At 48.4% G+C, this 12,555-nt stretch overlaps 1 protein-coding gene across 2 annotated transcripts; it reads left to right on the forward strand.

The window, feature by feature from the left end:
- The first annotated feature begins 7,393 nt into the window (after positions 1 to 7,393).
- Positions 7,394 to 12,076, forward strand: LRATD1 (LRAT domain containing 1). Of its 2 annotated transcripts, none has more exons than XM_036101962.2 (2): positions 7,394 to 7,684; positions 8,658 to 12,076. In XM_036101962.2, the coding sequence occupies exon 2, from the start codon at positions 8,694 to 8,696 to the stop codon at positions 9,564 to 9,566; it is 873 nt and encodes a 290-aa protein (XP_035957855.1). In that variant the 5' UTR covers positions 7,394 to 7,684; positions 8,658 to 8,693; the 3' UTR covers positions 9,567 to 12,076. The 2 variants fall into 2 exon arrangements, with proteins under 2 accessions (XP_035957855.1, XP_035957856.1); XM_036101963.2 differs by having other exon boundaries at positions 7,614 to 7,754.
- The last annotated feature ends 479 nt before the right edge of the window (positions 12,077 to 12,555 follow it).

The following is a 12,555-nucleotide window of genomic DNA, read 5'->3' on the forward strand; positions in this document are numbered from 1 at the left end:
CCTAAAGAAATGCATGTTTTACAAATCTCTCTGGTTACACTATGGAAGATGATGGAAGGAACAACACTGGAGGCTGGGAAACAATTAGGTTGCTGCAGCAATTCTGATGGGAGTTCCGGCTGGCTTGGGCCCAAGGTGGCAGCACAGGAATGGACTAATGTGGAAAGATGAGAAAGATATGCAGGAGAGAGAAAGACCAGGAGTAGGGCATGGTTATATGGGGGCCTGAGGCTGAGAGAAAGGTGATGGTGCCCAGGCATTGGCTTGCAAAACGGCGAGGGCAATGCTGTCTGCCCACCAGAAGACAGACCAAAAGGGAAACACAGGTTTCCAGAAGCGCTCAGCTCGGGACATCCTGCCCTTTGGGTGTATGTGGAACAGCCACAGGACAGGCCTTCGAGGCTGTTGGAATTTGGGTCTGTAGTTCAGGAGAGCGATGGGGTCTGGGGATTTCCACTAGGGAATTATCACATAGAAATATAATGCAAGTCAGAGAAGCAGACAAGATTATGCACTGAGAACGAATTTAGAAGAGAACCGGAGAACAGAATCCTGGAGAAAACCAATATTGAAAGGACAAGTTGCAAGAAAAGAGCCCACAAAACATCATAAGAAGAATAGCCAGAGAAGTTGAAAGGAAACCAGGAGAGTGAAGGACAATGGAAGGTGAAGAAAAATCTTATCTCAATAAGGAGGTAGTCTGCTGTGCCACGTGCTTTGGGATGGCAAGTAAGATACGAAGCCCCCAGCATCCTTCAGATTCAGTGCCAGTGGGTCTCTGGTCCCCCTGGGAGGAGCTGCTCAGGACAGGGATAGCACAGGAGACACGCTGCAGTGGGCTGGGATATGTGTATTGTCAACTCTTTCAAGACAGGAGTGTATCTCAGAGCAGATGTATAGTCAGGGGATGTTTTCAAGATGTGAGGGACTTAAAAGCATTTACATGCAACTGGGCAGGAGCTAGGAGAATAAGCAGGATTATAAATGCAGGTGAAGTGAAGAGGTAATGGAAAGCGGGAGGTTCTCGAGGAGGCACGAGGAGATGTCCTTCAGTGCACAGGTGGATGGACTGGTCTTTGACAGAAACGGGCCTGGAAAAAGAACTGTGCTAGAAGGGAATTCAGAAGCAATACGGATGGCTGAGAAGCTGTGTTTCGCAGAGACAACCCAGGATTTCCATCATCAATCAACAGCCAAACAGGGTATTAACCACCTGGGAACAGAGTTTCCTTATTCACTCAAGTTTCTGCTCTAACCACAGCCTATTAGAAAAGTGGACTGGGCAGGGGTGGGGGACCTGAGTGGCTCAGTCTGACTTGATTTTGGCTCAGGCCATGATCTCAGGGTCATGAGATTGCCCTGCTTTGGGCTCTGTGCTGGGCGTGGAGGCTGCTTTGGGATTCTCTCTCTCCCTCTCCCTCTGCCCCTCCTTACCGCCCCCCCCCCCAACTCTTTCTCTCTCTCTGAAAAACGAAAAAGAAAAAAAGAAAGAAAGAGGGAAAGGCAAGGCAAGGCAAGGCAAGGCAAGGCAAGGAGACTGGGTGGCTCAGTCAGTTAAGCAGCTGCCTTTGGCTCAGGTCATGATCCCAGCATCCTGGGATCCAGGCGGATTTGGCTCCCTGCTCAGCGGGGAGTCTGCTTCTCTCTCCCCCTGCTCTTGTGTTCTCCCTCGCTCTCTCTCTCAAATAATAAATAAAATCTTAAAAAAAAAAAGAAAAGAAAAGTGGGCTGGGGCATGTGAGTTTAAGCAACAGAAGAGAGAGAGATGTTCAGCTCTGCCACACAGCTATAAGACTTTTTAAAAACCCCTTGACTTCACACACCTTTGAATGCAAATGGATACATTTACTAGTTTAGTATATCCAAGTCTAAAATGAGCCTTGCTTCTGTTAGAGATGGACCACAGAATGTCTAGAGAATCTAATTCCAAGTATTTATTAAGTGCCTACTCTTCTAGGGCTTCCCTGTACCCAAGAGAATAAGAATCATTTCTTATATTTGAGAAGCTTTGACCAGTAATTGCCACGCTGCATCTAGAATGCTTGGGGAGACTGTTTAAAATGCAGATTCCCAGAGCACATCCTCACATTAAGTGGCACTAAATCTGGGGTAGAGCCTGCGAAACTGTACTTGTACCAGGCTCCTGATGATACCAGAGAACCATTTGGAAACCCGATACTGCTTATTACGTAATAAATCTTCTCACACACCAAGTAATCCAGAGCATGCGCAATGTGTTGGGGCACTGTGATGGGTGAAAGCCGAAACAAACAAACACTGCCAGCTCAGTAAATAAACGGTGACCACGGCTCATGCATGCACTGAGTCAGGCAAGGCGTATCTACTGAGTGTTCACTCTGCACAAACCCCAGGCTCAGCAAAGGGATTATAAATTTGAACTAGATTTGGAGCTTTTCCTCAAATAATTCTTAGTCTATTAAGGAAGAAAGAAAAGAAGATGAACCAATGATTCTAGTTCAGTCTGATAAGTGTTTTGACACATTTGCCCCATCTCATGACCATTTATCAACATGGTACAATGGGAGCAAAAAGGATGGTCTCCATTAGAATGGGCGAGGGGACAGAAACATGGGAGGGACTGATGCTTGAATGGGTTATACATTTTGATTAGAAATTAGATGAGGATGGCAGGGAAGGATATTCCAAACAGCAGAAAAAGCCGCAGCATGTGTGTAATACTGACCCAGACCTACCCAGAGTTCTACCATCACTATCATATGAAAGTGGCCCCACGCAAAAGGCATGTACTCTCCTAAAGTCTGAAAAGAACACGAAGAAATTATTACTACTGGACTGAGCCATCTTTGTATAATCCACATCCAAGAGCATATTAAACCCACAAATGCTGAAAGTTTTGTCCAGAGAAAATTTAGGAGTCTTTAAAGGCAAAATGATAAGAAGCCACTGAAAAAACTTTGGTAAGAATATCCAGTTATAGGAAGGAACTAGGAAAATGTGACAATGTGGAACCCCAACTTAGAAGAGGGCCCGTAAGAAGGAATAGAAAGTTAGAGCATGAGGGGTTAAGGGGAAGCTGGATTCTCTTTAGTCCTAGCTTCAAGGAGGTGACCCTGCCATTTTTGTGGTCAAGAGAGAAAGTAGAAGGCAGGTAAGTTAGTCACATGGAGGTGAATTTAGAGGAAAAAAATAGTAGGGAGATATGGGGTGGTACCTAGAGAGACAGATGCATCCATTGCTGATTTCCTTAAACTCTGGGTGATGGATGAAACATGCTAAAGTAGAACTTCATGGTGAGAACAGACACTAAGAGAAAAAGGGAAGAGGGATAGACTATTTGTTGTTCTGAGAGATTTCTAAAATGAAGAAGATTATACCTATCAGGATAGGTTCCTACTCTAACAAGTAGTCATAAAAATTTTGGTGGCTTAACTCAGTAAGATTTATTTCTCCCTCACATCACAGTTTGATGCAGGTTGTTTGAGAGGAGAGATCTCCTGCTCTACTTAGTTATTCAGGAAGCCCGGTCTCCTTTTATCTAGTGGCTCCGCCATCTTTTAAATTCTTGGAGTTCTACCACGGATCCTTCACATAATGACCACATGGGATAAAACAAGTGCACGGAAGATCATGGTAGTGGTTTTACTTTCAGGCGCCAAGCCTGGATGTGGCTTACTAAACTTCCACCCGCATTCCATCGGCCAGACTCAGCCAGATGGTGCTCACTGATCTGCGTGTGAGGCAGGGGCATGTAATTTAGTTGTGCGCCCAGAGAAAAGGAAATGGGTTTGGTGAGGCCATGGTACTGTCTCTACCCCAGACAGGTACAGAGTGTTCTTTAGCCAAGATCAGGGTGAGTATGTTGAGAGCCTAAGGTAGTCAAGGACGGGAAAGGGACAGTTCATGAAAGGCTAAATGCTAAAGTAGGACATACAATTAAAAATGGGGAAAAAAACATTTTTAGCAAGCAATGATGTCAGAGAATAAACACTCTTTCTGTTCTTGGACCAATTTTAAAGGATGACAGTTTGACCCCAGGACATGGTCAGTAAAATTTGGGGAAAAGTTTTTCACGTAGTGCTAAAGGAACCAAGAGGAGAAGAAGGAAGATGATACAGCATATGGCACCAATAGGAAATGCTATATCTATCTATCTATCTATCTATCTATCTATCTATCTATCTATCTATCTATCTATCATCTATCTATATCTATCTATCTATCATCTATCTATCTATCTATCTATATCTGACTCCTAATCACTCCTCTGCCACCGCTCTTCTGTACATATTCCTCACACAAGAAAACATTCATGTAAAAACAATTCAAAATACTGCAGGACACAGGATGTGATCAGCCCCAGGACTTGCGCACAGAAATCAATACAGAGCTTTAGATGTTAAACTAGTCTCAGGATAGACAGGGCTCTTGCCATCTCACGGAAGAAGCAGTCTCACGCCCTGGCTGGGGACAGCCTTGGACACTCCATCTCAGGTTAGCTTTTCCCTGGGGCAAGAAACAGACAGACCTGGACATATGTCATAACAAGTAGGACATGGGACCCTCCCCTCTTCCACCAGTAACATTAATAATAGGGAGCATTTATTAACGGGTCACTATGTACCAGGCACTGTGTTTCATACAACTTAATGGGATAGATACTATTTTATCACATTTTACAGATAAAGAAACTGACACCCAGAAAGTTTCCATAACATACTCTAAGTTACCCAGATGGAAAATGTTGAAGGAAAATTCAAATTACTTGGCTTCCAGAATTTGTGCTTTTGAGGATGGTATTTTTCTTTTGGAAACTGTATTTCTTCAGTGTAAAAAGGCAGGATGGGGTGATGAATAACAGACAAAACAATTACCAAACAATATTTTGTGATGAAAATAAAAGTTAGGTTTTCTGATATTGGAATCCATTGAGTTGACTGGCTTACTTCTTACTTTATTATCTTTGTCATTGCCAAAAGCCTACAAAGAGGAGATGCATTTGTCATATTTTACTTGAACTCCTTCTTTTCCATACCTCTTAGTCAGTGTGTTCTCTGCCTTATATTCCCAGGTGGACTCTCAGGCTATTTACTTTCCCTTGTGATCACTAATGCTGTGAGCTTCTTACCCTGGCAGGGGGAGGGGGTGGAAAGGAGATTCAAAAACTTGCATCTTGATGTTTTAAACTTTTGACACTGTATCTTGAAGCCCGACAATATATTTTTTTGTTCATTATCCCTTAGAATGTTAGGATACTAAGCAAAGAGGAACAACTTGCTTCCCTCTGTAGTCTGGAACAGTCTATGATAGGTCAGATAAGACAGAACACGGCATCCCAGCAAATATGCTACAAATATTTGTGTACAAGATTTTTTCAAAAAAAAATTTATTATGTTCAGTTAGTCAGCATACAGTGTGTACAAGATTTGATCTTGGGATGGACAGGAGATTGAGAGAGAGAGAGAGAGAGAGAGGAGGCATTTCAACACCAAGCACAGAGCTACTTTCAATGAGCCAGTCTCAAACACCAGTATTGAACTCTTCAGATACTCCCTCCCAGAGATCACTAAATCCAGTTTACAACCAGACCAATGGCTCACTTCCTGTTTTCTGAAGTCACTTATTCAATTCCCTTGACTTCAGGGACAAAACGAATTGTTTATTATTTATAGAGAGTATAAAAAGATCATCGCAATGTGTGGCTGGTTCCAAGGATAGTAACTTGTATTCTTATAACTTGCACATGGCCAAATTTCTGAAAAGATTTACGTATGTCAAATGTATGCAGATGGTCATTTTAAAACCATTTCTCCCAGCAATACTTATTAAGCATATAATTTTGAGAAATCACTGCATTTGGAGACTTTGGATATAGAAACCTTCAGAAAGCAGTTTGACAATCCTTAAGAATTGTCTACCAAAAAAAATAATAATAAGGGTTTTTATAATGTGCCATCAGTCCTCAGGTAACTTCTCTGGGACACCAGTTTTCTCATTTCATGAAACAAGATTTTATTAACTCAATGAACAGTAGAGTCAGGTTAAAGACTGGCTCTGGAGTCCCATAGGCCCTCCAGAGATTGCTGGCATTGGGATTTGGGCCCAGCTTCCTCATCCGTGGCAGTGGGCGGTATAAGAAAATCCTTTCCAGAGGCATGAGGATGAAATCACCCACTTAAACCTCTTAACATAGTGCCTCCCCACTGACAAGTGGTCAGGCTGTTTTCCATCTTTATGATTGCTGATGGAACCCGATGTACACTCGGCATTGTGAAGGAGATCCACAATACAAAGTTGTGTAGCACGCCAATCCTCCAGGCGTTCACTTTGTAAAGAGCAAGAAAGTCAACACAGGTTTGTAATTTTTTTAAAAAAGGGGAGGGGTAAGAGCTCTAAGATTTTGTGCCTGCTGCCAAAGGGGCCACAAAGAGGAAGCACCCGATTCTCCCCGGGGAACGAGAGTAAGCTTCACCAAAAAGCTTCAGGAGCCTTCTTGAGAGTAGAACCAGATGTCTAAGAACACTTCAAGGCTTAGTGTGATAAGCTTTTTCTAACTACTCATCTAGAATTCCGTATGTAGGAAAGTCCTCTTCAACATCCAATAACCGTAACTCATTCACGCGTTAACTTTCCATCCGGAAATGCAATCGTTAATTACTGCTGGACACTCTTCTGCCACAAAACCAAATAAAAATCCCTAAGCAAAGGCAGCTCTGGGGCTTGGCTGTAGGCATTTGTGATGCACTCTTTCATAAAAAATCCCAACCCCAAATCATAGGCCCAATTAGGGAAAGGGCTGGCCAAGGCTCCGATTTTTCAGTAGCGTTTGTCAAAGGTGCTCCTTTTAAACCGGGCGCCAGTGCTGGGTCAGCAGTTTCACACGGATCAGAGATGAACCGAACGTCGGAGGCACAATGTGAAAGGCACGGGTGCCTGCAGGCAACGTCTGTGGGCAGATAATCAGCTCAGGGTCGTCGGGAACCGAGACCCCCGGGACGCCTAGCAGCGTCCAGGTGCCCGCCTCCGACAATGTCGCTCCCCGCCCCGGGCCGTCCTCAGTGCCTGGGTACACTGGGTTCTTCTCCACCCGCAGACTCAGCTTCATCGCTGGAGTCTATACTCCCTGAACACAGAACCCGGACGGACCGCTGTCAGTCAGGATCCGCTTGGAAAAGCTGCGAGGGTGGAGGGCGAGGGTGGAAGCTCGCAGCGGCGCCATGCAGAAGCGCCGCGCCCCTCGCGCGCTCTCCGCGGGTGCTCACACCTCCACTCCCGGGGCCTGTGCGCGTTCTGGTGCGCGGGGGCCGGGCGGGCCGGGGCGGAGCGCGCGCTGGAGACCCGCCCCTGCTCCCCTCCCCCTCTCGCGGAGATTGACGGGGCCTTGGGCACCCGCCCCAGCCAATGAGCGCGTCCCGGGGCGGGCCCTGGAACCAGCTGCTGAGGCTACTTAGAGTCTTCGGCTCCGTTGTAGGAAAGCAGAACGGAGTCGGGACTGCCCAGGTGGACCGGGCGCCCCAGCCAGCGCGGACCGGCAGGCGCACTGCCCCCGCGCCGGGGACCGCACCGCACCGTTCCGCGCCGGGCAGAGCGGAGCCGCAACCCCACGCGCCGCCCAGGACCCACTCGCCATCGCCGCCTCCGCAGCACCCATGGGGACCAGGAGACTTTAAAGGAGTTTGGGGTTTCGGGAGCAGGGAAATCACGGGTACGGAGAGGCGGCTTTCTTTGCCTTGGAAACGGTTTTTCTTCGTCCGACTGTTTGGACCCTGTGCCGGGTAGGAGGGAAAGGGATCTTTTGGCTTAAAGTGGACCTTCCTACACAGCCCGCACCCGCACCCGCACACAGACACCGCACTGGCTTCCCCCATCTTTTCCTTTCCTCTTTGTTAGGTTATTTTAGACAGAACGGCCTCGCCCTGCTGTAGCCCGATTGGCTCTGCTGTGGAGAAGGCAGGAGAAGTAAGGGGCAGAGTGCACCTGCTTGTGTGGGCAGGTGTGCCCGGGTGCGTGGGTGTACGTGCACTGGCGAGCGTGCAAGCGTGGGGTTAGAACTGTGTACGAATGTGGGGGTCTGAGTGTGTCGTCGCGAAGGTTTGTCATTTTGTATATGTGACATTGTCACACCGATGTACCAGCCGGCCTGTCAGTGCCTGGACTCTTAAGTGAACAAAATTTTCTTGGTGTCAAGTGAGTGTCTGCGAATGTGTCCGATTGTCATTGTGCGAGGCGCTGTCAGGGGAGGAGTGCGACCTAGCGCAAAACTGAGAGGCTGGCGAGGGTGGGGACAAATGTGAGCGCAGCTTGCTCCAAGCTCTGAGGCCTTAGGCGCCCCTTCTTCCTTTCAAGCTACCCTTCGGTCCTTTTCGGGGTGTCCGTCTCCCACGCTGCCACAACCCGTACTGTCCGCCCCACTGGGACCCCGCACGCCTTCCAACCGCCTGCCTTTTCTCTTGTGGGAGTTGGACCGGATTCCCAGACGGGATCCGAGACTGTGGTGGTGGCGTCTGCTCTCGCCCCAAGGACTGGTGGCTTCTGTACCCGTCCTGCCGCTGGGGCGGAACGAGTGACTCCAGTCCGGGCGCGTAGGCGGGCGAGCAGGTCCCAGGGGCGCTGCACGTCCTGGGGAGGGGCAGCCCGATTCTGATCGTTGTCTCTGCCTCTCGTCTGTGCTTCCGCAGATCCCCGCTCCTGGCCCTCGCTTCGCCGCGTCATTGATGGGCAACCAACTGGACCGCATCACCCACCTCAACTACAGCGAGTTGCCCACAGGGGACCCGTCGGGGATCGAGAAGGACGAGCTGCGGGTCGGGGTCGCCTACTTCTTCTCGGATGAGGAGGAGGACCTGGACGAACGCGGCCAGCCCGACAAGTTTGGCGTGAAGGCCCCCCCGGGCTGCACTGCCTGCCCGGAGAGCCCCAGCCGCCACCACCACCACCTGCTGCACCAGCTGGTCCTCAACGAAACTCAGTTCTCCGCCTTCCGGGGCCAGGAATGCATCTTCTCCAAAGTGAGCGGCGGCCCTCAGGGCGCCGACCTGAGCGTCTACGCTGTCACAGCGCTGCCCGCGCTCTGCGAGCCCGGCGACCTGCTGGAGCTGCTGTGGCTGCAGCCGGCGTCGGAGCCGCCCGCCCCGCACTGGGCCGTCTACGTGGGTGGCGGGCAGATCATCCACCTGCACCAAGGCGAGATCCGCCAGGACAGCCTGTACGAGGCGGGCGCGGCCAACGTGGGCCGGGTGGTGAATAGCTGGTACCGCTACCGCCCGCTGGTGGCCGAGCTGGTGGTGCAGAACGCCTGCGGCCACCTGGGCCTCAAGAGCGAGGAGATCTGCTGGACGAACTCGGAGAGCTTCGCCGCCTGGTGCCGCTTTGGCAAGCGGGAGTTCAAGGCGGGAGGGGAGGTGCCGGCCGGCACGCAGCCCCCGCAGCAGCAGTACTATCTCAAGGTGCACCTGGGCGAGAACAAGGTGCACACGGCCAGGTTTCACAGCCTGGAAGACCTCATCCGCGAGAAGCGCCGCATCGACGCCAGCGGTCGCCTGCGAGTGCTCCAGGAGCTCGCCGACTTCGTGGACGACAAGGAGTAGCCTTGTGGGGGGGCCTCCCGAGGCTCCTCTTGTCTCCCCGCGCCCCGCTCCCTTCCCCGCACCCGGGCCTCCCGGCCGGCGATCCACGACCCCCCGCCCCCTCGAGCGCCCTCCTGCGGCGGCCAGTGCCCAGGCTGCACCCTCGCCCTCCTCCGGCAAGTGGCAGGAAGTCTCAGGAACCGGCCCCGGGACCAACGGGCAGCTGTGCGCGCCTGGCGGAGACCCACGGTGTGGTGACGGTGTTGGGAAACCTAGCGTGCGCTTTCCCCTTGAGTTGTAACGGGGGAAAGAGAAAGGGCTGAGGGGAGCAGGGACGTGGCTTTCCCCGCGGGTCACTAGTCCGTAACTGTCACCCGACCTACTGTAAAGGGAACCATCACCGCCCCCAAACGCACACACAGACCAGTCGGAGGTGAGAAATGATCTTTTCAGGGCACAGTTCAGCTCTTGTATGAATGTGTCCCCAGATTTCAGGATTTCCAAGAAATCGAGCCTGTCCCTTTAGGCACTTGTGAATAATTGCACAAGCGAGCACTTCGGGACTCCGGGTTATCCCGAGGCTGCCCGGCATTCTTCCAGCTCTCCAGCCCCAAGTCTCCCGACATTGTATTCCAGGCTCCGGGCAAAGCTCTTGGGTTTGCTTCCAGTCCTTTCCACCGAGGGAAGCGAACGCCACCCCCCACCCCATTTGCCTGTGAGTCTCCCTCGCTGGCAGGAGGGAAGCCTTTCTGGTCCCGAGAGGAAAATGGCGCAGCTAATTTGGTGAGGAGCGCGGGCCCCGCCCCCGGCGGGGAGAAGGTTCACCTGGTGTCTGGGAATTTGAATTTGTGGAGAAGGTCGCTTGTTGTTCTAACCCTAGATTGCTCCCTCCTTGGGCTGCATTTCAAAAACAGTATTTTTTAAAGGGTTGGAGGGAGAAGACATGGCAACATTCCAGAAACCAGCATTATTACAGCACCATAGCCAGGATATTTAGTTTGGCTTTTCCTAACATAGAAATCTTAGAAGGTGGGGAAGTGGAAATAAAGTTTTTAAAAGAGAGAGCAGGTTTCCAACTATGTCAACAAAGCCTATCGTGTTGATGTTTTTATTGACCATTCTAGCAACATGCTAATAAAATTTCAAATTGAAATTTTTATTTTCATGGCTTTAATCCATGATAGTTTAAATACTGGGGGCCATTAAGAGTGGACTTAGCTAAGAGCTTAGCTAACATTATGCCTTTTCACTCTATTTTTCTCAAATCTTATGAGAATTCTGTTTTTGAATATTGCAGTTAATTTTCTGGCTTGAAACGGCAGCCCTAGTAATGGTGAAGTTGTTAAATGTGTATATTGTACTGAATTTCTGTCAGTTAAGGGGTTTTATTGCTTTGGTGGAAATTGCTAGCAGGTTCCGTGAGGTTTCATTTCTCCATGTTGTATACCATTACCATTTCACATTTGTATTTCTATTTTTCTTTCTCTCCGCTTGATGTCCTTAAGAAAGGAATCTAGAATTGGTGGCTTCCCCCCCCCCCCTTTAGCCAATCCCACAATCCATTCCTGAAAACCAGAAAGGACTTGTAGTAGGATCAGGGCAAACGTGTCTTTTTCAAAAAAAATGAAGACTGTTTGAAACCCCTTCCTTGGGCAAGGACGTACCAACTTCTCTCCCTGTGCTGCAGCCCCTGCCTGTTACTTGATTCAGTGTCAACACCTAGAGCATCTATGTCCCTTTCCAGGGGATTTGTCCAATAACGGTGTTTAGCTAATTGTTGCAAGCAATTGCATATTGACAGCTGTGATTTAGTTGGATGGCAAATATGGCCAAAGCCAGTTTCTTGGCATTTCAAAAATAATGCAATAAAAACTAGTCGAGGTTAGCTGAGACTGGAAATGCCTTTTTCATGGTGAAATGATTCATTTCTGTTTTGTTTTTTGGTTTCCATCTTGGATTCATTCCCTGATATTGAATCAAAAGGTCAGATCAATGAAATATGAACTAGAGTATTTTTCTTAAGCCTATTGAGTGATTTATTTTTTAAAAGATGTTTAAATGCATATGCTTTTCTTTCAGCACATACGACAGCAAAACTTTTGTAATAACTAACTTACCTTTGCATGTATGGAGAACTGAAAGTCACTTATTTCCCTAATTTAACTCCTCTTTCAAATAGCAGACGGCAGATCATAAACCGAAATTCTTTATTGTATCTACTCTCTCCACATTCTTTACTGTGTCCCCTCCTACTGTACCTTGGCTCTCTGCTGTATTAAACACCATCCTAAGCACTTACTCAGCAGGACTCCTTCTTCACATTTTGTCCTCCACCTGTCACTCAGAGGGTGGGACTTAAGCAAAAGAAATGAATCGGTCGATCACACCTAATACTAACATTTATTTCCTCTAATGGCACATAATCTGATTTTTCTCTTACCGAGAGGGTCACTATAACAGCGCTGGCTTAGCAGCTTTATACTTGCTGAGACTAGACTGGTGGTAAAAATAAAAGTTTGGCAGCCAAAGCAGCATTTATTCCTGTACTGGTCTATTAAGGATTGTGTTGATGATAAGACTTCTACAAATTCACAACAGGAAAACACTCGTTTGTGTACAAAGGGAATTCCTGGTCCATTAGTTACAGCCAATGGCAAAGTAATTCAGATCACAGTGCATCAGGAAGAGGATATTATCAAGATACTATCTAATAGCTTTATCCCGAAAAAGGGTGTTTTTAGGGCATTATTAGCAATGTCAGTGAAACCAAAAAGGGGGAAGTTCCCTTGGGAGATGGCATGGACGGACTTGATTTTTATTTTGAGTGAATATAATATCTCCGTATTTTATCAGAGTTCTAAAAGTTAAAACCAGAAGCCTCCTAACGTTTTCATAGAGGTCAGGAATTTAGTTTTGGTAGTTCTCCTCGAGAGAACAGAGCTTCATAGGACCTTTCGTGATGCTGAGTGTGGATCAGCTGGAGGTCAGGGCTTTGGGCTATCTGGTATAG

The sequence above is a fragment of the Halichoerus grypus genome, chromosome 10 (assembly GCF_964656455.1).
Source record: "Halichoerus grypus chromosome 10, mHalGry1.hap1.1, whole genome shotgun sequence".
Taxonomy (NCBI): Eukaryota; Metazoa; Chordata; class Mammalia; order Carnivora; family Phocidae; genus Halichoerus; species Halichoerus grypus.

Excerpts from the sequence above, each read along its gene's own strand:
- LRATD1 (XM_036101962.2), top strand. The coding sequence starts at position 8,694 with ATGGGCAACCAACTGGACCGCATCACCCACCTCAACTACAGCGAGTTG.